The following is a 25,000-nucleotide window of genomic DNA, read 5'->3' as shown; positions in this document are numbered from 1 at the left end:
AACGTTGTACTTCCTTTAGACTCCCCACCCCCACCCCCCTCTGTCGGATTGAAAAATGGGAGGTGTGTAACGAGGCAGAATGAGAGTGGATTGGGTTGACGGGGTGTGTTGCTTGAGGACGACTGCTCTAATGTGTGTATCCCACTTTGCCAAGCTTTGCATTGAGTGCATTTTTTTCCTTTCATAAAGCTTGCAAAAAACGTTCCGTGTATAGTGACCCATTTACTTTATCACCACGTAACCAGTTATACAGCTACATGAAAGCTACTTAAAAACAACAGAATTATAATTAGCATTGCATCCTGAAGGTGTGCTTTACTAATGTCACACAGTGTTGGCTCAATGACATTTTTAAAGTGATAGTTTGACAAAACAAATCTAATGTACTAATGTACTTAATCTAATGTTTCCCCCTTACCTCCAATGTAATTGATCAGTCTGTTCTTGGAGCTATGAGGCTAATGTAGCTAACAAGTGATGGAAACTTTCATCCATTTTTATCCAGTATGAATCTGCAATGTCTATCCTTTTTATAAGTTGGAGCAAATTAACATCTATACTTCGCCAAACTTGAACCCCCCCAGTAATATTCGTCCTGTTCGAGTCGGCATCAAAGAAAGTCTTGCCTCTATTTTTATTTCTTTTTTTGTGAGACCTGATGATAAGAATAACAGTTTAAGCTTAATTTTATTCAGTTTCTTAATCCTCAAAGTCCTGACAAGACAACTGAAATTCTCATTTTTCTTAATGGCCAAATTGCAAGGAGAATGAAAATAAATGTAAGTTTATTGAACCCACTGTACTAGCCTATTGCTGATATATATATATCTATATACATATATATATATGTGAATATATAGAGAGAGAGATATAGATATAGACATTGACATACATATCAGATATAGATATAGACATACATATCAGCAATAGGCTACTATAGTGGGTAAACTTACCAAATGCTGCCTAACAATATATAGTTGTATGTATATATATATATATATATATATATATATATATATATATATATATGCTATTTAGACAAACATGTTGTTATTGACAGAAAAGTGGCACCACGGATACGTCATATATCAGACACTCTCTGTCATAAACACACTATGGATTCACACTCATATCATAGTGCACTCTATCATGAACACACCACATAAACCTATATCTTATCCTACCTCTAATTAATGTGCAATATCTGCTGCTGATAGATTGGTACAAGTGCATTACATAATAAACAAGTTCTGTGCAATATCTGTAATTATTAATGTGCAATATCTAGTTATTACCTGCTTAGAAATGTGTAATATCCATACAACTGCATGCGTAAACTATACATTTGTATAGGATCTTAATTCTATTTTTATTTTTTATATTTTTCTGCTAACAGACGCCTTGTTTATTTATTTATTTAGTATATCTTATTAACAATTAACAATGCAAATTTCCCCCAGTGGGATAATAAAAGTCTAACTTATATCATTTCTTGGACAAATTAGCCAGTCAAAGAACACACAGATGAGATTACCAGACCTCCTCTGGAAAACTAATCCGGCTGGATTAGGGCTCAACCCTTGTGTGGTGTTGATTGTTACTGGTGGACCCACTGTTTTTTGTTTTTTTTAATCAATACATTAATAACAATTCATGTTTAAAATATCACAAGTGGCCAGCGTTGGGTCCTTCTTTTGCAGCTGTAGCCAGTCAGCAGTCTGTCCATGTTGTCCACTCTCACACACAAACACACCTATAAAAACATATACACACACAGACACACACACTAACAGAAGGCCATGTAGGAGGAGAACAGAATGAAGAGACACCTCCACACTTTAAATCCCTGCAGATTCTCCCCAACTATTTTATATGTTCTTCACAGAAAATGAACAAAGACCCAGGAATCTGGGGTTGAAATAATAATAAAACATTTTTTTCTTTTGGTAAACATTGAAAATGGGTCCCGCAGACCTGAACACCACACAAGGGCTAAGACTAAACTTTGGAGGTGTGGAAACATATCCCTACAGATTTCATGGAAAAGCTGAAAGTAAGCTCCCAAAAAAGAATAATCTGTAATAAAGGAGAAGGATTGGCACACTAAATACTGAAAATAATGAATACTAATATTTGATGTATTGAAGTGCACACACACACACACACACACGCACGCATGCACATCTTGACATTCACACAGTACACAGCTGGGGTGACCTCAGCTCTGGCTGTTTGCATGCATACACACACCCCCACACACACATATGGCAACAAAATCTTTACCATAAGCTACAGATCATAACTTACTCTGAATTGGATCCAAATGTTTCAAACTGTCTTCTGGAGTTCATGTTTTTGTGGTCGTGTTGTTGCGAAAACAGATTTTAACAAACTTCTGCTGAAACTGAGCTTGAAAACTTCAGAACAATCTGATTGAACTCTGAAGAATAAAAAGTAATGATATAAGTAAGTAAATAAAATAATAAATAAATGAGTTTAGTATCTTCAGAGAATTAGTCATTTTTAAAAGCTGTCTCTATTCTAGTTAATTAGTGAGTGTGATATGAAAGGTTCCTTAGCTTAGACTTATAAGTTCTTATAATTGATTTCTTTCAGACTTAGTAAAGCATTACAGAAATGTGTGTGTGTGGTGATAGAGAGCTAAAAGTCTAAAAGTAGTGAAGAGACACAGATGGTCGGCTGTTGCTAAGAAATAAGATAAAGAGAGATGATATGGAGAGGAGAACAGCTCTGAAAGGCGAGAAAGAGAGAGACAGGGAAAGAGAGACAGGGGGAGAGAGTCAATGAGAGAGAGAGTAAGAGAGAGAGAGAGTGAAAAAGAGAAAGTTCGATATTTCAGTCACATTAAATCTGAAGGTGATTCTATCCTGATTTTGTAAGGTTATTGATTGATTACAATGATAGACAATAAATAATGTGATAATTTCTGGTCAAAATAAAATCCTCAGGGTCTTTTCAAACATAAAAATAACAGAATGTAGATGGGTTTATTGTTTTAATTGTTTCACTACTACACAAATAGTGGATTGAATAATTTTAACAATCACAATGAAATTAAATAAGCTACTGTCTGCGATCATGTTGTATAAGACAGGCAGACAGACAGAGACTGTGTTATGTATGTTTGCAGTGTGTCATACAGTCAGAAACCACATAAGCAAGTCTATTTGAGATTACCTAACAATGTATATATACAATGTAAAAATATATATATACACATTGACACAATTTATGAGACTCACTATGTTGTTAGTGAGAGACAGGTAAAGAGAGAGAGAGGGGGAGTTTAGTGGGCAGTGGTATTAGTGGACAGTGGTCTTGCTGTGGTTCTTTGAAATGCAAAATTAATCTCAGCCCACATTTGGACTGTGTGTGTGTGTGTGTGTGTGTGTGTGTGTGTGTGTGTGTGTGTGTGTGTGTGTGTGTGTGTGTGTGTGTGTGTGCCAAGCCCAGCATATGCCATAATTTTTCATCCCCTCTCCCTTCATCTGTAAAAAAAAAAAAATAAAGGATAGGTCATCATTAATAAGCAAATGGTCGACGTTAATCAGTGATGTTCAGTTTTTCCTCTTTCTCTTCTTTCCTCATTTTTAAAGCTGTCAGTATGTCAGTGGCAAGTGTTCAGCTGGGGACCAATTTATTTACATTCAAGCGCTCACACACACACACACACACACACACACACACACACACACACACACACACACACACAAGAGAAGGGAAAAGAAAACAGAAAACAGTAAAATCCATTAGCAGTGTCCTGTTGGGTAGATCTAACCTGAATTTCTGTTTCTCTCTCGATCTGAGTTTCTGAGGTTAAACTCAGAATGTTTTTTTTTTATTTATTTCCTCTGTTTTTATATCCAGTCAGAGCTATTACTCTCTCTCTCCATCACTCATTCTGTTTCTATAAAGTACTAAACTTTTTTCTTTCTCGCTCTTGCTTTTTTCTTTATGTTTTTATATAAGACTGATTTCTCCTTTTCCCATCTTTTTTCTCTCTGTTTTTATGTGTATTACCCTGAAGATTTCTCTCTCTTCCCTCACTCTCTCTTCCATTTCTATCTCTGCATTTATATAGAACCAGATGACACTTATTTTCTCACTTTCACTTTTATTTCTTTATCTCCCTTTTTATAAAATAGACAGATTTTTCTCACTGTCTCTGTCCTTTTCTCTATGTTGATTCTGTCTCTCTTTCACTCTCTGTTTCTTTCTCATCTCTCTCTCTTTCTTATTCTTTACATTTAACAAACAAGCTGTCTTTGTCCTTTTAGCCCTCTCTCACTCTCGCTTTCTTTTTTATCTGTCTAGCTTTATATAGTATTAGACTGACTGCTCCTCTCTTTCCTTTCTATTTTTGCTATCTTTCTTGTTCACATGCTCTCTTTCTTTCCTAAGCTCTCTCTCCTTTTACTTTCTTGCTGTTTCTTTCTCTGCTTTCTTCTTTTCTCCTATGTCAATTGCTTTCTGCCTCTCTTCCCTTGTCACTGTTCCTTTTCTTTCTTTTCTGTTTTCTTTTCTATCTCTCTCTGTCTCTGTCTCACCTCTGTTTATTCCCTTTTATATCTGTCTTCCTTTTCCACTCTCCCTTTCCATTTCTATCTCTCCATCTGCCTCTCTCCCTCCCTCTCCCCCCCCACCTCTCTCTCTCTCTTTCTCAGTCTCATTCTCTCGTACTCACTGACTTGTGACACTCCATATGTCTGTTCCTGTGTGGATGGGTAGAGGAAGTGTGTGCGTGTGTGTATATGCGTGTGTTTGTGTGTGAGATGTAGACAGTGTTGTAGTGAATGTTATCTTGCAGGCCATGAATGCACCTGCAGCTGGAGCCATGCATGAGAACACACACAAACACACACACACACACACACACACACACACACACACACACACACACACACATGCATACAGACTTCTCAACGCATCACAGATCTCAAACACGCAAATAAGCACTTCCCCATGAGAATAACTCACCAGCACACTTCTGTTTCTCGCTTCCTTCACTTTCACTCAGATAACACTCGCTTTCTCTCTCTTTCATCCACAGACAGGATGCCAGTGATCTCTCTGGAACCATACAGAGGTAGGACACAATCTTTCTATTTCTCTCTCTCTCTCTCTCTCTCTCTCTCTCTCTCTCTCTCTCTGTCTCTTTCTCATTCTGTCTAATTCTGTATTTTTATCTGTCTCTTTCTTTCTATCCTGTCTTTCACTCTGCTCTTTCCTATTTCTATTTTTCTGTCTTTCTGTTTTTCCTCTCTTCACACTCCTGTCTTTGTTTCTCACCTTTCTCACTCTCACTCTCTGCAAACATTAACTTTCACACTCTTAAAGTCTTTTTCATTTTTTTCTTACAATCGCCTTGTAAAGACAATAAAAAGTGACATTCTTTCTGCCACATACATACACATGTTTTAAAGTCACAAACACAGTGCAAGTGTTGAAAGCTTGAAGGAGAGAGAATGAAAAAAAGTGGATTAATGGAGAAAAAATGGAAAAAGGAGACAGAAGAATGAAAAGATGGTGAAAAAATATAGAGAAAGAGAATAAAGTAAAGAACAGATGGAGAGATGGGGAAAGAAATGGTGATAGGATGAAGAAAAAAAGAAAGTAGAGGGGTGAGAACTAGAAAGGGAAAACAAGAGACAGAAGGATAGATAAAGGTGGAAAGATGGGAAAAGGAAAGAAGCCCAGAAAGATGAAGAAAGAAAAGAAAGTGGAAGGATGGAGAGGGAGAAAAAGCAAATTGAGAGAAAGAAAGTGTGGCTGCATGTAGGGAGGGAAAGAAGTTGAAAGGAATGAGGTGGAATATGGTAGGAAGGTGGAAAGATGGTGAAAAAAGAATTTGAATGGGTGGAGAAATGGTGAGAGGGAAGGAGACGGAAAGAGGGGCAGATGGATAAAGGTAAGATGGAAAGATAGAGAATGAAAGAAGGTAGAAGGGTGAAGAAAGACATAGTGGAGGAGGAGGAAAGAAAAGATGGAGGAATGGAAAAAGAAGAGGTGAGGAGAGAAAAGACACAAGGTGGGAAGAGGGAAGGATGGAGAAGAGAAAAGAAGGACAAAGGAATGAGAAAGAAAAAGTGGAGGGATGGAGAAAGGAAGGAAGGAGTGTGGTGTGACATATTCTGCCTGTGAGATTCACTATTCACTCTACCAATTATGAGAGACAGTGAGAGTGAGAGGCAGATAAAGAGAGAGAGAGAGAGAGAGAGAGAGAGAGAGAGAGAGAGAGAGAGAGAAGGAGAGTGTGTGATGAGGGGCAGAGTTGATGCTGGTTAAGATCTGTGACCGTGGAGGGCCATTAAACGTGGCCCTGCGGCTACAGAACGTCAGAGCATGAAAGAGAGAGAGAGGGAAAGAGAGAGGGAGGAGGAAAGAGGACAAATGAGAAGTGGAGAAAAAGGAAGTGTGAGGAGAGGGGTTTCTTTAATAAATGAAAGCGCCTTAAATAGAAACCTCTACACCTCATTTGGGATTCTGTTAACAGCGAGTTGTCAGAGCCGCATCCGGCGACCATCACCACAGCAGCCTACTGTAGGTTACCGCTGACAACCAGCTGACTGACAGACAGGCCTTTCAAATGCTTTTGTGAGAAAGAAATATAAAAATGGAAGGGAAGCTCAGTGTGGGCTGTACACATCCTATTACTGTGTGTGTGTGTGTGTGTGTGTGTGTGTGTGTGTGTGTGTGTGTGTGTGTGTGTGTGTGTGTGTGTGTTCACCAAATCCCCTAAGGATGCAGAAAACAAGAACATTTAGTGCTTCTTGGATTAATTTAACAACACTTAATAGTGCAAATACAATATTAAAAATTAGAAAAAAATAATGTTTTATTTAATTAATTAATTAACACAGAAACTGTCCCGCTGATACACCCCACAGTCTCTTTCAGAGTCTCTCATTTGTCATCATCTTTTGCAGAAACTACTGTCAATGATCATAACTAGAGGTCTGGGATGTTCTTATAGGGATAAAGTGGATGAAGAGGAGGTGGGGCTTAAGTTATGGACACCCTCACACTCGAAAGACTGGAGAACTTCTATCCTACACTATAGTTCTTTCTGAGTGCCCAGTGTTTCTTCTGAAAACAAGGGTAGTAATACGGTGTTTGTTCCCACTTTGCTGCAGTAACAACCTCTACTCTCCTGGGAAGGCTACACTTAATGTTGGAACATTGCTGTGAGGATTTGATTTCCTTCAGCCACATTAGTGAGGTCAGGTACTGATGTTGGATGATTAGTTCTGGATCATGCAATTTCATCTCAACTCCAGAGACCATAGCTGCACTGCTGCTGAGCCCTATGTTAGGAGTTTTATACCCCTTCAGACAACCCTTTACAAGAGAACATGGAAACAATACACACACACACACACACAGTAGTGGTAGTGTGTGTTTATAAACTTTAGCTAAGTTAATGGTGATTTATCAAAGATGACAGAAGAAAGACAAAGCTGTTTGAAGTCTGAAGTTTGGCTCAGTTTTAGGAACAAGGTAACATGAGGAGACAGATGCCTTGTGTGAGTGTACGTGTACGTTTGTTTTTTGAGGTTTTCTAGTGTCAAAGTTTTCCTGGGAGGACCAGTGGAGGGAAAAAAGTGACATGAATATGCAAACTAGGTGCTAACGAAGCAGCCCGAGATTACATCAAAACCAGTCTGAAGGAGAGAGAGAGAGAGAGAGAGAGAGAGAGAGAGAGAGAGAGAGAGAGAGAGAGAGGTCATAGTAATCCTCTCATCATGGATGGAGGGATGGATAAAGATTGAAAAGTAGAAGGAGAAAGAAGAAAGACAGAGAGAGAGAGTCAGAGAGATAGAAAGAAGGAGAACCAGAAAGAGAGAAAAAATAAAGAGGTAGAGAACATGTTAGCAAACAGTTTAATACATTCAGGAAGGTATTAATGAACATTTCACTTGTTTTCATTTTGTACGTTTGAGTGTGTACATGTGTGAGTGCAGAAAAAAAGAAAGAGTGTCGTGATTTTCCCTTGAAAGACTCGAACTGGCTCTTAAAAAGTAAGATTTTTGTGTTGGACATTTTCCTACTGTAAAATAAATTCTTGCGCACTCAGAGATTAAGTAGGCACAGCCTGGTTTTTTGGCACAGTCTGTTTTTTTCTTAATGAAATATTTCATCAGTGCCCACAGCTCTAATGAAAATTTAACACTATGAGCTGCACTGTATGCACAGTGACACAAAGAATGGTGAAAGATGGTGAAACAAGTCCATAGAGAAGTTCACATATCTTGTTAATGACAAATACAGGAAACAAGTCATAATGTAAATATAGCATATGGCATTGATTACACTTGATTTGTGAGGTGTCCAGATGCCTAATAAAACTATTTAAGTTATTAATAAATAATAAAAGCAATAAATGGATGATAATAATAACAATAATAATTATTATTATAATTGTTTTCACAGTAGCTATAAATAGCTGTTTCAGCCTGTTTTTGAGGTCTCCCAGTTCAGCATTTATGTGTAACATATTTGATTAAATTAGACATTTTAAAAATACACACACACATTTTCTAAGCCGCTTCTCCTTCTGGGATACTGGGGCTGCTGGAGCCTATCCCAGCTGTCATAGGGCGGAAGGCAGGATACACCCTGGACAGGTCGCCAGTCCATAGTCAATTTCCATTTCACCAGAGGAATGCCCACTAGGACGCCTGCAGAAAGGGGTTAAGCAATATGTGCCTCATTTCTACTTTCTACTTGATTTTCATTAGCACAGTCATCAGTAATCTCTTTACAATACCTATGTATCTGTGGGGCCCTTCTGGGACCCGAAGCAACTGCTTGTACCACTTATAAGCTGGGTGATGGGGGATATGTGTGGTCTCTTTATCAGTTGTGGACAGTAACTAAGTATATGTACTTTATTACTGTACTTAAATATATTTTTTATAAGCATCACAGTACAATGCTACTCTTTTCTGTGCTAGTTTGAGAGGTAAAAATTAGATTTTTTAAAGAATTATTACGAATATGATGCATTTTCATAAAAATGTCAAATGCCTTTCACTAAATCCCTCTCCTAAATAAGAAGTAAAGAAAATGCCATAATGTTGTGTGGGGTATTTGCGAATAGCACATCCTCAACTGAAGACAAAAGATGAGACATGTTGGGTTGTTAGAATATCTCACAATACTTTATTGTAAAAATGTAAATAGAGCTCTTTTACATCTTCTTGAGCAACACTTCATCAAGAGTGGTGCTCTACTTTCACTCACCGTACTAGATATGTGCACTTTGTCCACCATTACTTTGTATCCCTGTATCCACTTATATCTGCGTATCCAACACAATCCATCAAAATTTGCATTTATTTACTTCCTCTCCCATTTAATATAACAAAAGAGAGAGGCTGAAAGAATTGAAGTAAAGAAAGAGAATGAACGAGTGTAATTAGGTCTTGCATTCACTCACCGATTCCTCCTTCTCCTCAAACAACTGACTCCGATCCTCTTTGTTTTATTTTTTATTTCATTCTATTTCTTTTTCCGGTAGGTTGGGGTGTGGGGGCAGAATCAGTTGTCAGCTAATTGCATCTCTTCGTGGCGATTATGTTCTCAAAGAGAAAACAACCCGTAATTACAGCCGGAATGGCGGACTGCGGCAGCGTGCGTGTGCGCGTGGGAACCAGCCTCATTATCACCACAGAGACTGACCCGCCCCCTTCACCCCCAAAACCACTCTAATTACCGTCCCGCCAGACCTGCCAATCAACACTATTTATAATCCGGAGAGAGAGAGAGAGAGACATAGAGAGAGAAAGAGAGAGAGAGAATATAACTTTAATACATATGTTAGTTTTGTGATTGGGTAAATGTTTGATTTGCAAAGTTTTTTTTCTTATTCTTTCTTTCTCCTGCTCTTTTCTTTTTTTCTCTTATTTCTCGGTTTACTTTCCTTTCACTTCTTCTGTCTCTCCCCCCTTTCCTTTCTCACCTTTGTTTCTCTCTACATCTGTTCTCACATAGCAGATATCTGGAGATCTGTGATGTGTCGATATCTTTCTTTCCCTCGCTCTCTCTTCTTTTCACTCCTTTCTTTTTTTGCCCCCCGACTCTCTCGTTCTCTCCCCTCTTTCCTTTCCCTCTCTCATCTTGTCTGTCTTCCTCTTATTTGTCCATCTCTTTTTCATTCTCTTTTTCCCCTGTGTACCTATTTCTCTCACTCCCTCTCTCTCTTTCTTATCCTCTCTGTCCTCTCTCTCTCCTCTCTTCTCTCTCAGTACTTTTGAAAGGCAAATCATGTTGAGCATTTGAATCTCCACATTGTCCACAGCTTGCTGCCCTCGAGCCAGGGACCATGGCATAAAAGCAGTGTTCAAACTACACAGAAACATCAGTTACAAATCACTTAATCGCCTAATTCATTTTCAGACTTTTTCTCTTAATCATCTCAGCGGTTTGTTACGCTGTGATCAGGTGACATTTAGTCCTGTTTCATGATTTCATGCCAGGACAGTCTTGTGAATAAGTGGCACCACGAGGCCAAGACTATAAAGAGTAAGGCAACCCTGTGGATGAGCTGCACTATTACGCTCAGTCTGAGGTGGGTCAAGCAGCCCTGTGGATGAGCTGCACCATGAAGCTTAGTCTAAAGTAGATCAGACAGCCTTATGGACAAGCTGCACATTAAGGCCCAATCTCAAGTGGGTTAGGAAGTTCTGTGGAGGAGCTGCACCCTAGTGCCCATAGTGAATTAGACAGTTCTGTGGAGAAGCTGTGCCATGAGGCCTAGTCTAAAGGGAGTAAGACAGCCCTGTGGATGAACTACACCATGAAGCTCTGTCTAAAATGGGTTAGACAGCCCTGTCAGCACGCTGCACTATGAGGCCCAGTCTAAAGTTAGGCAGTTCTGTGGATGAACTGCATCACTAGGCCTAGTGAAATTTATGTTAAGCATCCTTATGGAATAGCTGCATTATGGGGCCTTGTCTAAAGTGGATAAGACAGCCCATAACCAACTGTTTGAGTTTCAGGGCAGCCTCATGGAAGAGCTCCATGGCAAGGCTTTGTATATGGAAAGTAATATGAAGGCTGAGAGTATTGCTTTATCATTAGTCACAGCCAATACTGGATGGTAATGCATCACATATGTGTAGAGCAAAGAAACAGCTGTCCTTTATCACACACACACACACACACATACACACACACACACACACACACATGCACACACACACACACACACTTTAGTAGATATACGCTCCAGAACTCAACGTCGGAAATATTATGTGCTTCCCTCAATTTCTTCTTTCACAACATCATATTCAATTCAGTAACTCAAGAACACAAATGTCTCCCCAACAGACCCCCTTTTCATTGCCTTTATTTTTGTATTTCCTGTTTGATCCCATGAATTCTTAGGAGTTATAATTCATCAGAGCGGTTTTGTCAGATTTGACAGGAAAGAAGTTGTAGAAAAATGTATGACTGCTAAACCTGCCTCCAGCCCTAAACTTAACCTTTCATAACATCTCTTTCAAGCTGGTCCATGTGAATTCCTTCATATCTAGAACTGTAAGCACATGCCAGCGTACCCTAATTTTTTCATTGTGTAATAGCATTATGTTCTAGCTTGGAGGTTAGGATTACTGACCCTGGCAAGTTCCAAACGCGCTTAAAAGTTGTCCTACTTGGGGTGTAGGGTAGAATTACATGAAATCTGGATAACATGGTATGATTACAAAAATCAAGTACTTGAAAGTGTGGAACAATACCATAGAAAATATGTGTAATAAGATTATATTTACTTTTTTGAGGATTACATTTTTAATAAAGCAACATCAGTAATTAGACAATTCATTCTTTATTACTCACTTTGCCCATGTAATGTTTAAAGTGTATGTAGTGTGTATTACTATGTATTATACAACAGTTCGTTACGGCCACGCAGGCTGATTGGTTGAGAAGTGTTCTAAGCGTGCCTTTATTTTGTCATAACATCATGGTTTTTTCACAAACACTATCATTCCACTGAGACAACACTGCTAAGCAACGAGTTTGATAGCTGCAGGAGACGCTCAAGCCATTTGAACGTTTTTACTTCTTACTTTGCGAACAAACAGGAAATGGATACTTTTATGATCACATTTGACCAACAGACGATTTGGTCAGACTCTGAAGATGAGACTACACTAAATTCCCAAACTGTCAGTAGGTCCGTGTAAGGAGCTGGAGAACGAACTGCCAGCTGTGCAGCGAGTAAGTGGAGCTCATTACTCTGACGTAGCGACAAGCTGCTTGTTAAGGAACTATAATTTGGCAGAAGGAATTGCTAACATTAAAACACATTAAATGACACGTTCACGGCCCAGTTTATTTATTTATTACTTTATTTAACTATTGTATTATAGCAATAGAACACTTAGGCTGTGTGTTATCGCTCTAACATAATAGCTGTGATGATCTACAGTACTCGCCTTCAGCTCATGCCTCCGACCAAATCACAGCCGTGATGTTATTTCGCGATAACACACTCCCTCTCATGTTCTATTGCTTAAATAGCTAGGATTGCATGGCTGCGTGTAGCCTGTATAGTTACATTTGGTTTTGGGAGACAGAAGGAAATGAAAGGGACCATTAGGGCTATACCTTGAGTACTACTGTACTTTATGAAATTAATTAAGCAATTATGAAAAAGTAGCCCAAAGGTAATCCAAAAGTAATCAGATTAGGCCATCTAAAACATTATTGTGCTGAGTACATTTTCAGTTGCCATTTTAACCAGAATTAGATTATGTTTCTTAAGAAATATTTCAAACACTGCCTTCTTACATCCTAACTGCAAATTCCAGCATGGCCCAGAGGAGCACGGGTTCCATTGTTTCGTCTTGGTTCCTCTCAGTGTTTGCTCATAATGCTTTTAGTGAGTTTTTCCTTTTGAGTCTTGATTCCTCTCATTGGTACTTCCTCATAAGTTTTTCCTTTGGGTAAAAAGAAGTAAACCTGAGCTGCATTGAAATGCCTTCTATTGTCTCCCTAGATCACAAAACCTAAACATAATTGAACCTTTATGATATGTTCTAAAGTGCAGAATGTGAAGTTGAACTTAGTTCTTGAAACATCTGAAGATTTTTCTCCTTCTCTAATAGTCTTGTATCCCACTACACACAGTTCACACTGTCAAAGAAAATTGCTATAAAATGCATTTACACTGAGCTGAATTGAAAGCACCTCAAAAGGCTGGTTGTTAAAATAAAGTAAATTAAAATGAGTTTTTCAGTATTGCAGTTGTCCAGGTTGTGCACATAGCCGGCTTCAGTAGACTGTGAGCCACAACTATACTGTCATGCTTTGAACTCTGAATGGCTTCAGCTGAACGATTTGCTTAATTACAGGCAAAGTCCGGTCCCCTAACTCTGATTGGGTTATTGTCTCTGCTATTGACCCCACTCACGTCCGGCCCACCTGCTGAATATTTATGAACTGGACTGTCTCACTAGATGGCAGTGCAGCTTAATGTGGCTATGCTAATGCTGATGAGCTCACAGGGTATTAATATTCATGAGCTTGGGCGAAAAAAGACCAGAGTAAGAATGTGAGTTTGTGTGTGTGTGTGTGTGTGTGTGTCTGTGTGTGTGTGTGTGTGTGTGTGTGTGTGTGTGTGTGTGTGTGTGTGTGTGTGTGTGTGGCTGTGTGTGTGTATGTGAGACTCAAATCCTAAACTTCTTTGCTTGACTGCCAGATGAGTTGTCGTAAGAGACTAAGCATATTAACGTCTTTATGGCTGCTGTGACACAAAGCATGACCACACACACACACACACACACACACACACATACACACACACACAAACTCACACACATACTCTGCCAAGTCCTGTCTCTTGAATTGAGAACATTTGTGGAGAAATACATGTTCCACTCAAGATTCAAACACTTCTAGTGATTCTGACTGTATCTGACCATTATCCAGTTACATTATTTTGATACTTCATAATGATATGATTATTATGATTCTTTACAAAATTATTAAAACATATTTGATTAGAATTAGATTTGATTCTTTTCATATGAACAGAAACACTTTTATACTGAACAACTGAGTGCACTTAAATTTGTGTAAAAACTATTTATATAGTAATATATATTTCTTTAACTTTTATATTTTACATTTAAAAATAATATTTGATCATTTTATTTATCACACACACACACACATACACACACACACACACACACACACAAATAGAGTCGCAAATTGATTAATTACTATTTAATCATGGGACACCATCAAACACCATCAAACACATGCACGCACACAAACTCAGTTGGGGATGAATGCTCAAATGCTCAAATAAACAACTGTGCATGAGATGGATTAGTTTCGCAGCACGACAGACTAAATTTAGATTTTGATATTAATTTCTTATAGCTTTTTAATTGAAGATACTTGGTCGAGTCTCATGACTCACATGGATTCATTTCAACTGAACATGAATAATAGACCTGCTGCACCATGTGTGTGTGTGGGTGTGTGTGTGTGTGTGTTTCTGTGTGTGTGTAGGGTCACAGAGGTAATGTAGCTTGACACTGAGCCCTTTTAATGAATCATCAGACCCAAAGGAAAGGAGAGAAAGAGAGAGAGAGAGAGAGAGAGAGAGAGAGAGAGAGAAAGACAAAGAGTTCAGAGTTGATAAAGGAACATGTCTCTCACAGCTTCCTCTCTTTGCTTTTCTGGCCAAACCATTCTTCACACGCACACACACACACACACACACACACACACACACACACACACACACACACAAACACACACACACACACACACACATACATACAAGCACAGGGCAGAAAGATACAACCCGGACAGGTTCATCCATCCTCTGACACTCCTATTGAGTTCAACTACATAGTGGCACACACACACACACACACACACACACACACACACACACACACACACACACACACACACACACACACTTTCAACACTACACACACTCAAACAACACACAACAATAAAAATTTGCTACTGCACATTAACACACAAGTATCCTTCTGAGGACTTTGCTGCTATTTTGGATCAACCAGGTCTGATGCACACCATATAGTGTACAGTATGGTATTTAAAGCCCGGAAACAGTGTACACAGCATGCAGTGGACAGTTTAGTGGTCAGCTGTGCAACAGCTATATATATATATATATATATATATATATTGATGCTATCATTTAAAAAAACTAGCCAGAAATGATCCAAACTTTCTTAAATGTTGAAATCCAGTTACAAAAGTGTGCATTAAAATGAAAAATGTTTTAGTCCTTCTCCTAGAAAGTTACTATTTTTGAGCTGCAAGTTTTGCAACAGCGATGATACAAAGGTTTCTAAATAGTGTGCCTCCATATATTCGTGTATGGGTGCAGCGAGGTTCCAGATGGCTGTTAGACAGGTGTGCCAATTAAAACCTCTCACTTCCTTTCAACACTGTAAAAGCAGTTTTAGCAACACTGTACACATGTACACATGTACACACACACACACACACACACAGACACACACAAACTAATACATGATGTCTGCACTACTATAGAGAGCTGCTGAACCAAGGCATACAATGACACATGTACAAAAACCTATCTAATATATATAAAGTAGCCATTTAAAGCTGTAAACCTGTGAAGTTACCATTTTTGGAGTTTCTCCTGTACCACTTCATAAAAATGCTTTATGATCAACTGAAGTACATGCAAATACTGCATAATTGATTGTTCATATCGTATATAATTATCTACAAATTCTATACAATCCATTATTCTAGTCTTATATAATTACATACAAACAATGTATAATCAATTGTATGTAAGTGTATGTATAATCAATTTGTATGTAATTACATACAAATCTTGGGTGGCAGAAGAAAATATCTTTTCATTTTCTACATCATCATCTATATAATTTGAAATCAGCAGCTGTCCTTTACTTTGAGTTAAGAACTTTCTTTGCCTTCCCTTGCAAAATTACCATTTTGGAGATGTTTTTTTTTAGATAGTGATGAAATACTGTATAATCAATTATACAAATACTGTGTATATGTATATAATTCTGTAGAATTATTTGGGTACTCTTTAAGTAGATAGTTAATAATCAAGCGATTAATACTGCAACCAGCATAGTGGCATGGTCTAAATATGCAAAAGCCATTTCTTTAGTTTCCATAACCCAGCTTCATGAGGCCAACTCTACCATAACTAAAACAGATTGGCTTCATACGCTTTCCTGAATTGGTTCATAGACCCCAAGGCTAAGAAATAACTGTGTTGCTGCTACGCTATTACTATTACACAGCACATATTGGAGGCTGACAAGAAAACCAAGGTGATGTTCCTCCTAATGTGGGGTTGCTGCCAATTTAAAGCTAATTTAAGTGGGACTATCAGACATCGATATGGGTTCTGTCTTATCACCAGCTCACGGGCAAAACACATGTCTTAAAGGAAAACCTCATCCAAAAAATGCTAACAAGCTACAATATATGCAAGCTAATGGGGCCTGTTAGCACCTTCTCATTTGTGTGATTCTAAGTGGCTCCAGCCAGCTTTCCTTCATTGCTAGCATTAGCGGGTCAGTGTTTGAGTAATGTAGGAGTTAATGAGGCCTGGCATGATTTCTGTAAAACCCCGCCTCGAGTGAAAAGGTTCCACAGTAAGTTAGCAAAGTCCAAATGTCTGAAAACTCGCAGGACATAGCAAGAGGTTAAACACATATAACCCAAACCAGGCTTTCATCCAACATCAATGTAAGTTGTTTTACAGTCATTTTAGGCTTGTATATGTGTGTGTGTTTATGTGGTTGCTTAGTTTGTTAATGCAGCAGTGCACACTAGTCTGTATGTATGTATATGTGCATGCACGCATATGTTCTCTAGTCTACAGTGTAGAGACCTAAGCAATTAATGAATATTTCATTACAGTGATGAATTTATGAATAATTTGGTAGTGGAGCTTGATCTTTTCCATGTGGTAAAAAACAAGTAAACTTCAAGGAGGAGCAGTTCGACAGAGAGAGATGGAGCCTATATTATGATGTTAGTACAGATTCTTCAAAGCAAATCTATACCCCACTTTATTAGAAACTGCTACCTTGTACTTCCACTTACCGGCCACTTTATGAGCTCCACCTACCTTATATAGTATCTCACAAAAGTGAGTACACCCCTCACATTTCTGCAAATATTATATATATAATGGGACAACACTATAGAAATGAAACTTGGATATAACTTAAAGTAGTCAGTGTGCAGCTTGTATAGCAGTCCAGATTTACTGTCTTCTGAAAATAACTCAACACACAGCCATTAATGTCTAAATAGCTGGCAACACACATGATTAAACCTCACAGTGAACATGTCCAAATTGTGTCCAATTGTGTCGTTGTCCCTCCCTGGTGTCATGTTACTCGTTAGAGTTACAAGGTTCCAGGTGTTAATGGGGAGCAGAGCTGTTAAATTTGGTGTTTTGGGTACAATTCGCTCATGCTGTCCACTGAATATTCAACATGGCACCTCATGACAAAGAACTCCCTGAAACTGAACTATAGCATGGTGGCCAAGGTCATGCAGCGGTTTTCCATTACAGGTTCCACTCAGAACAGGCCTCTCCAGGGTCAACCAAAGAAGTTGAGTACACGTGTTCAGCATCATATCCAGAGGTTGGCTTCAAAAAATAGAGCCACGACTGCTGCCAGCATTGCTGCAGAGGTTGAAGATGTGTGAGGTCAGCTTGTCAGTGCTCAGACCATATGCCTCACAATGCACCAACTCGTTTTGCGTGGCCCTCGTCCCAGAAGGAAGCCTCTGCTGAAGCTGACGCACAAGAAAGCCCGCAAACAGTTTGCTGAAGACAGGCAGTCCAAGAATATGGATTACTGGAACCATGTCCTCTGGTCTGACCACAGAGGATAAATTTGTTTGGCTAAGGTTTGACAACTTACCAAGACAACTGTCTCTTGTCTACAGTCAAGCATGGTGGTGGTAGCACCATGATCTGGAGCTGCATGAGTGCTGCTGGCACTGGGAGCTGCGGTTCATTGAGGGAAGCATGAATTCCAACATATACAGTGACATTCTGAAGCAGAGCATGATCCCCTGCCTTCAGAAACTGCGCTGCATGGCAGTTTTCTAACACAATAACGACCCCAAACACACCTCCAAGATGACAACTACCTTGCTGAAGGGTAAAGGTGATGGACTGTTCAAGTATGTCTCCAGACCTAAACCCAATTGAGCACCTGTGGGGCATCTTCAAGCGGAAGGAGGAGGAGCACAAGGTGTCTAATATCCACCAGCTTTGTGATGTCATCATGGAGGAGTGGAAGATGATTCCAGCAGTAACCTATGCAGCTCTGGTGAATTCCATGCCCAAGAGGGTTAAGGCTCGATAATAATGGTGGTCACACAAAATATTGACACTTTGAGCACAATTTGGACATGTTCACTGTGAAGGGTACTCACTTGTGTTGCCAGCTATTTAGACATTGATGGCTGTGTGTTGAGTTATTTTCAGAGGACAGTGAATCTATACTGCTATACAAGCTGCCCACTGACTACTTTAAGGTGTATCCAAGTTTCATTTCTATAGCATTGTCCCATTAAAATATATAATAAAATATTTGCAGAAATGTGAGAGGTGTACTCACTATTGTGAGATACTGTAGATCCACAGCATAGACATACTGTAGCCCATCTGTTGCTGCAGAATTAATTTATCATCTGCACCCATTTATAATCATTTATTATGGTCAGTTTGCAACAACAAGTCCACTATTGACCAGATATTGGTTGAATGGTGGATCATTCTCAGCACTGACACTGGCATAATAGTGTGTGTTGGGGTTTAAGTGTATCAGACTGGTCAACCATGCAAACATAGCCAGCCAAGAGCGGCTCTGTGATCAGAAGCTGACCACTGACGAAGGACTGGATGATGACAAACACAAACTGTGCATCAACAGATGAGCTACAGTCTCTAACAATATACCATCAAGATGGAGCTACAAAGGAGGGGCTTCTAATAAAGTGAATTACTGTTGAGAAGTAGAAAATCTGTTGAGCAGTAAAATTCACTAAAGGGCTGTAATTGATCAGAGCACTCAGAGTAAGAGAGAAGGAGAGAGATTCATTCTACGTGTATCATCTTAAAGAATAAGCGTACACACACACTCACACACACAGACACAGAGACACACACACACACACACACACACACACACACACACACACACACACACACACACACACACTCCTCTCAAGAGCAAATACCACTCAGAAATTCAACTTTTGAGAAAAGATTAATTCATCTTACCAAGCATTTTCTCTATAAACAATTAGGTCAAATGGTGTGTGTGTGTGAGTGTGTGTGTGTGTGCGGTTGACAGAGATAATTGAGGAGACAGGGCCACTGCTCTAGAAGCTGGCCTCTAATGGAAGGTGACAAATTAATTTCTGTCTGGTAATGGCTGAAAATAGAACATCACCGCTCGCTTGTCTTCTTCTAGGTGCTGCTGCAAGGAATATGTGTGTGTGTGTGTGTGTGTGTGTGTGTGTGTGTGTGTGTGTGTGTGTGTGTGTGTGTGTGTGTTCCTGTACGCAGCATACATGGAGGTGATGAGTGGATGTATAATCTGTATCTAGGCTATATTTACAACCAAATCTAACATTGCATTTACATTACGGCAGAATAAAAAGATTTCCCTCTCTTTTTCTATTGATTTCTGGGGAGACAGGAGGCAGTTTTGTGGAGAGCACTGTGAGAGCAAGAGAAGAGAATGACACAAACATTTTTGTAGTGAACAATGTAGTTAGAAATAAATGGCATGACTGGCAGCATATAATGTAGTTGGTAATGAATGACATGATTGGCAGGGGATTATGTGGTTGGTAATGAGTGACATGGTTGGTAATAAATTATGTGATTGTGAAGATTGACAACATTGTTATGAAAGACTTGGTGGATGATATATGATGCAATTGGTAAAGAGTGGCGTGATTTGATGGTGAATAATGTGGGTGTTGGTGAATGGCATGGTTGGTGACAAGTGATGTGTTTGGTAATAAGTGACATTGGTGGTGAATGACATGTCTGATAAGCAATGATATGGTTGCTGGTGAGTGTTGTAGCTGGTAATGAGTGATGAGGTAACCAGTGAGTGCCATGATTGGTAAGAAGTGACTTGGTAGCTCGTAAATGATGTAACTGGTAACGAGTGACATGGTAACTGGTGAGTGCCATGATTAGTAATAAGTGATATAGTTGGTAACAAGTGACGTGGATGGTGATAAGCAATGTAGTCAGTGATGAGTGACGTGGTAAATGGTGAGTGCCCTGATAAATAAGAATTGACGTGGTTGGTGATAAGTGATATAGTTGGTAATGAGTGACGTGGTTGGTGATAAGTGATGTAGTTGGTAATGAGTGACGTGGTTGGTGATAATTGATGTAGTTGGTAATGAGTGACGTGGTTGCTGATAAGTGGTGTAGTTGGTAATGAGTGACGTGGTTAGTGATAAGTGATGTAGTTGGTAATGAGTGACGTGGTTGCTGATAAGTGGTATAGTTGGTAATGAGTGACGTGGTTAGTGATAAGTGATGTAGTTGGTAATGAGTGACGTGGTTGCTGATAAGTGGTATAGTTGGTAATGAGTGACGTGGTTAGTGATAAGTGATGTAGTTGGTAATGAGTGACGTGGTTGGTGATAAGTGATGTAGTTGGTAATGAGTGACGTGGTTGCTGATAAGTGGTGTAGTTGGTAATGAGTGACGTGGTTGGTGATAAGTGATGTAGTTGGTAATGAGTGACGTGGTTGCTGATAAGTGATGTAGTTGGTGATGAGTGACATGGTTGCTGATAAGTGATGTAGTTGGTAATGAGTGACGTGGTTGGTGATAAGTGATGTAGTTGGTAATGAGTGACGTGGTTGCTGATAAGTGGTGTAGTTGGTAATGAGTGACGTGGTTAGTGATATGTGATGTAGTTGGTGATGAGTGACATGGTTGCTGATAAGTGATGTAGTTGGTAATGAGTGACGTGGTTGGTGATAAGTGATGTAGTTGGTAATGAGTGACGTGGTTGCTGATAAGTGGTGTAGTTGGTAATGAGTGACGTGGTTGCTGATAAGTGATGTAGTTGGTGATGAGTGACATGGTTGCTGATAAGTGATGTAGTTGGTAATGAGTGACGTGGTTGGTGATAAGTGATGTAGTTGGTAATGAGTGACGTGGTTGCTGATAAGTGGTGTAGTTGGTAATGAGTGACGTGGTTAGTGATAAGTGATGTAGTTGGTAATGAGTGACGTGGTTGCTGATAAGTGGTATAGTTGGTAATGAGTGACGTGGTTAGTGATAAGTGATGTAGTTGGTAATGAGTGACGTGGTTGCTGATAAGTGGTATAGTTGGTAATGAGTGACGTGGTTAGTGATAAGTGATGTAGTTGGTAATGAGTGACGTGGTTGGTGATAAGTGATGTAGTTGGTAATGAGTGACGTGGTTGCTGATAAGTGGTGTAGTTGGTAATGAGTGACGTGGTTGGTGATAAGTGATGTAGTTGGTAATGAGTGACGTGGTTGCTGATAAGTGATGTAGTTGGTAATGAGTGATGTGGTTGCTGATAAATGATGTAGTTGGCAATGAGTGACGTGGTTGGTGATAAGTGATGTAGTTGGTAATGAGTGACATGGATGGTGATAAGTGATGTAGTTGGTAATGAGTGACGTGGTTGGTGATAAGTGATGTAGTTGGTAATGAGTGACGTGGTTAGTGATAAGTGATGTAGTTGGTAATGAGTGACATGGTTGCTGATAAGTGATGTAGTTGGTAATGAGTGACGTGGTTGCTGATAAGTGGTGTAGTTGGCAATGAGTGACGTGGTTGGTGATAAGTGATGTAGTTTGTAATGAGTGACATGGATGGTGATAAGTGATGTAGTTGGTAATGAGTGACGTGGTTGGTGATAAGTGATGTAGTTGGTAATGAGTGACGTGGTTAGTGATAAGTGATGTAGTTGGTAATGAGTGACGTGGTTGCTGATAAGTGATGTAGTTGGTAATGAGTGACGTGGTTGCTGATAAGTGGTGTAGTTGGTAATGAGTGACGTGGATGGTGATAAGCAATGTAGTTGGTAATGAGTGACGTGGTAAATGGTGAGTGCCCTGATAAGTAAGAATTGATGTGGTTGGTGATAAGTGATGTAGTTGGTAATGAGTGATGTGGTTGCTGATAAGTGATGTAGTTGGTAATGAGTGACGTGGTTGGTGATAAGTGATGTAGTTGCTAATGAGTGACGTGGTTGCTGATAAGTGATGTAGATGGTAATGAGTGATGTGGTTGCTGATAAGTGGTGTAGTTGGTAATGAGTGACGTGGTTGGTGATAAGTGATGTAGTTGGTAATGAGTGACGTGGATGGTGATAAGCAATGTAGTTGGTAATGAGTGACGTGGTAAATGGGGAGTGCCCTGATAAGTAAGAATTGATGTGGTTAGTGATAAGTGATGGAGTTGGTAATGAGTGATGTGGTTGCTGATAAGTGATGTAGTTGGTAATGAATGACGTGGTTGGTGATAAGTGATGTAGTTGGTAATGAGTGACGTGGTTGCTGATAAGTGATGTAGTTGGTGATGAGTGACATGGTTGCTGATAAGTGATGTAGTTGGTAATGAGTGATGTGGTTGGTGATAAGTGATGTAGTTGGTGATGAGTGACATGGTTGCTGATAAGTGATGTAGTTGGCAATGAGTGACGTGTTTGGTGATAAGTGATGTAGTTGGTAATGAGTGACGTGGTTGGTGATAAGTGATGTAGTTGGTAATGAGTGACGTGGTTGCTGATAAGTGATGTAGTTGGTGATGAGTGACATGGTTGCTGATAAGTGATGTAGTTGGTAATGAGTGATGTGGTTGGTGATGAGTGATGTAGTTGGTGATGAGTGACAAGGTTGCTGATAAGTGATGTAGTTGGTAATGAGTGATGTGGTTGGTGATAAGTGATGTAGTTGGTAATGAGTGACGTGGATGGTGATAAGCAATGTAGTTGGTAATGAGTGACGTGGTAAATGGGGAGTGCCCTGATAAGTAAGAATTGATGTGGTTGGTGATAAGTGATGTAGTTGGTAATGAGTGATGTGGTTGGTGATAAGTGATGTAGTTGGTAATGAGTGACGTGGTTGGTGATAAGTGATGTAGTTGGTAATGAGTGACGTGTTTGGTCATAAGTGATGTAGTTGGTAATGAGTGATGTGGTTGGTGATAAGTGATGTAGTTGGTAATGAGTGACATGGTTGCCGATAAGTGATGTAGTTGGTAATGAGTGATGTGGTTGGTGATAAGCAATATAGTTGGTAATGAGTGACATGGTTGCTGATAAGTGATGTAGTTGGTAATGAGTGACGTGTATGGTGATAAGTGATGTAGTTGGTAATGAGTGATGTGGTTGGTGATAAGTGATGTAGTTGGTAATGAGTGACGTGTTTGGTGATAAGTGATGTAGTTGGTAATGAGTGATGTGGTTGGTGATAAGTGATGTAGTTGGTAATGAGTGACGTGGTTGCTGATAAGTGATGTAGTTGGTGATGAGTGACATGGTTGCTGATAAGTGATGTAGTTGGTAATGAGTGATGTGGTTGGTGATGAGTGATGTAGTTGGTGATGAGTGACAAGGTTGCTGATAAGTGATGTAGTTGGTAATGAGTGACGTGGTTGGTGATAAGTGATGTAGTTGGTAATGAGTGACGTGGTTGCTGATAAGTGATGTAGTTGGTGATGAGTGACATGGTTGCTGATAAGTGATGTAGTTGGTAATGAGTGATGTGGTTGGTGATAAGTGATGTAGTTGGTAATGAGTGATGTGGTTGGTGATAAGTGATGTAGTTGGTAATGAGTGATGTGGTTGGTGATAAGTGATGTAGTTGGTAATGAGGGATGTGGTTGGTGATAAGTGGTGTAGTTGGTGATGAGTGACATGGTTGCTGATAAGTGATGTAATTGGTAATGAGTGATGTGGTTGGTGGTGAGTGATTGATGTAAGTCAAGCAACAGCCAATAAAGATCTAGTATGGCACAGGGTTTAGTTTTCTGGCGAGCGTGCAGAGCTGTTCAACATCATCGCATGTTTGATAGTTTTGAAAAGCTGAGGTGACAGGCATCACACACTTCAAAGCAGTGTGTGTGAGAGAGACTTTTTCCCAGATTGTTGATGTCGTCAGTCATACACCGATGCATAACCATAAATAACATCAGGAGTCAACTGACAGTATTGACTTCTCTGTGTCTTTCTTGAATATGCTTTAATTTTAATTAGATGGTTGATGGTGAGGGATATGGCTGTTAATGAATGACATGGTTTGTAGTCAGTGATGTGATTGGTGGAGAGTGATGTGGAGAGTGATGTGGTTACTAATGAGTGATATGGTTGGTAATGAGTGACGTGGTTGGTGATGAGTGACATGGTGGTAGAAGGTAATGCAGTTGGTTGGTGTTGAGTGATGTGGTTGGTAATGGGTGGCTTGATTGGTAAGGAGTGACGGTTGTAAAAAATAATGTGGATACTGTTGGTTGTGAATGGCATGGCTAGTGGTGAGTGACATGCTTATAAAGCGGGATTTAGTTAGTAGTCTATGACGTGGTTGGTGATAAGTGGTGTGGTTGGTAATGTGATATGGTGAATGACATCACTGGTAATCAAAGACATGATTGCTAGTGAGTGATGTGGCTGGTAATGAGCCATGTAGTTACTGGTAAGTGACATGATTAGCAGTGAGTGATGTGCTTGGTGATAAGCAGTATCAGGTAATTAGTAATTAGTATAAGGTAATTAGTGATATGGTTGTAAAGAGTGATGTGGTTGGTGGTGATTGACATAGTTGGTAATGAGGGATGTGGTTTGTAATGTGTGACATGTGGTAATCATATACATTGTTGCTGATAAGTGATGTGATGTATATTAGTTGTTGTTATTTCACACTTTT

The 25,000-nt window shown here is 39.5% G+C and overlaps 1 protein-coding gene across 1 annotated transcript in view; it reads left to right on the top strand.

The window, feature by feature from the left end:
* The window catches only part of celf2 (cugbp, Elav-like family member 2), a 200,679-nt gene that overhangs the window by 45,045 nt on the left and 130,634 nt on the right, over positions 1–25,000 (top strand). Inside the window, exon 2 of the mRNA XM_017707616.2 lies at positions 5,072–5,107. Coding sequence (XP_017563105.1) covers positions 5,072–5,107 — 36 coding nt within the window. The remainder of the gene's footprint in view (positions 1–5,071; positions 5,108–25,000) is intronic.

Source organism: Pygocentrus nattereri, chromosome 1, assembly GCF_015220715.1.
Source record: "Pygocentrus nattereri isolate fPygNat1 chromosome 1, fPygNat1.pri, whole genome shotgun sequence".
In the NCBI taxonomy this organism is placed as follows: Eukaryota; Metazoa; Chordata; class Actinopteri; order Characiformes; family Serrasalmidae; genus Pygocentrus; species Pygocentrus nattereri.
The sequence above is the reverse complement of the archived record's forward strand: the minus strand, read 5'-3'. Positions and strand labels throughout refer to the sequence as shown.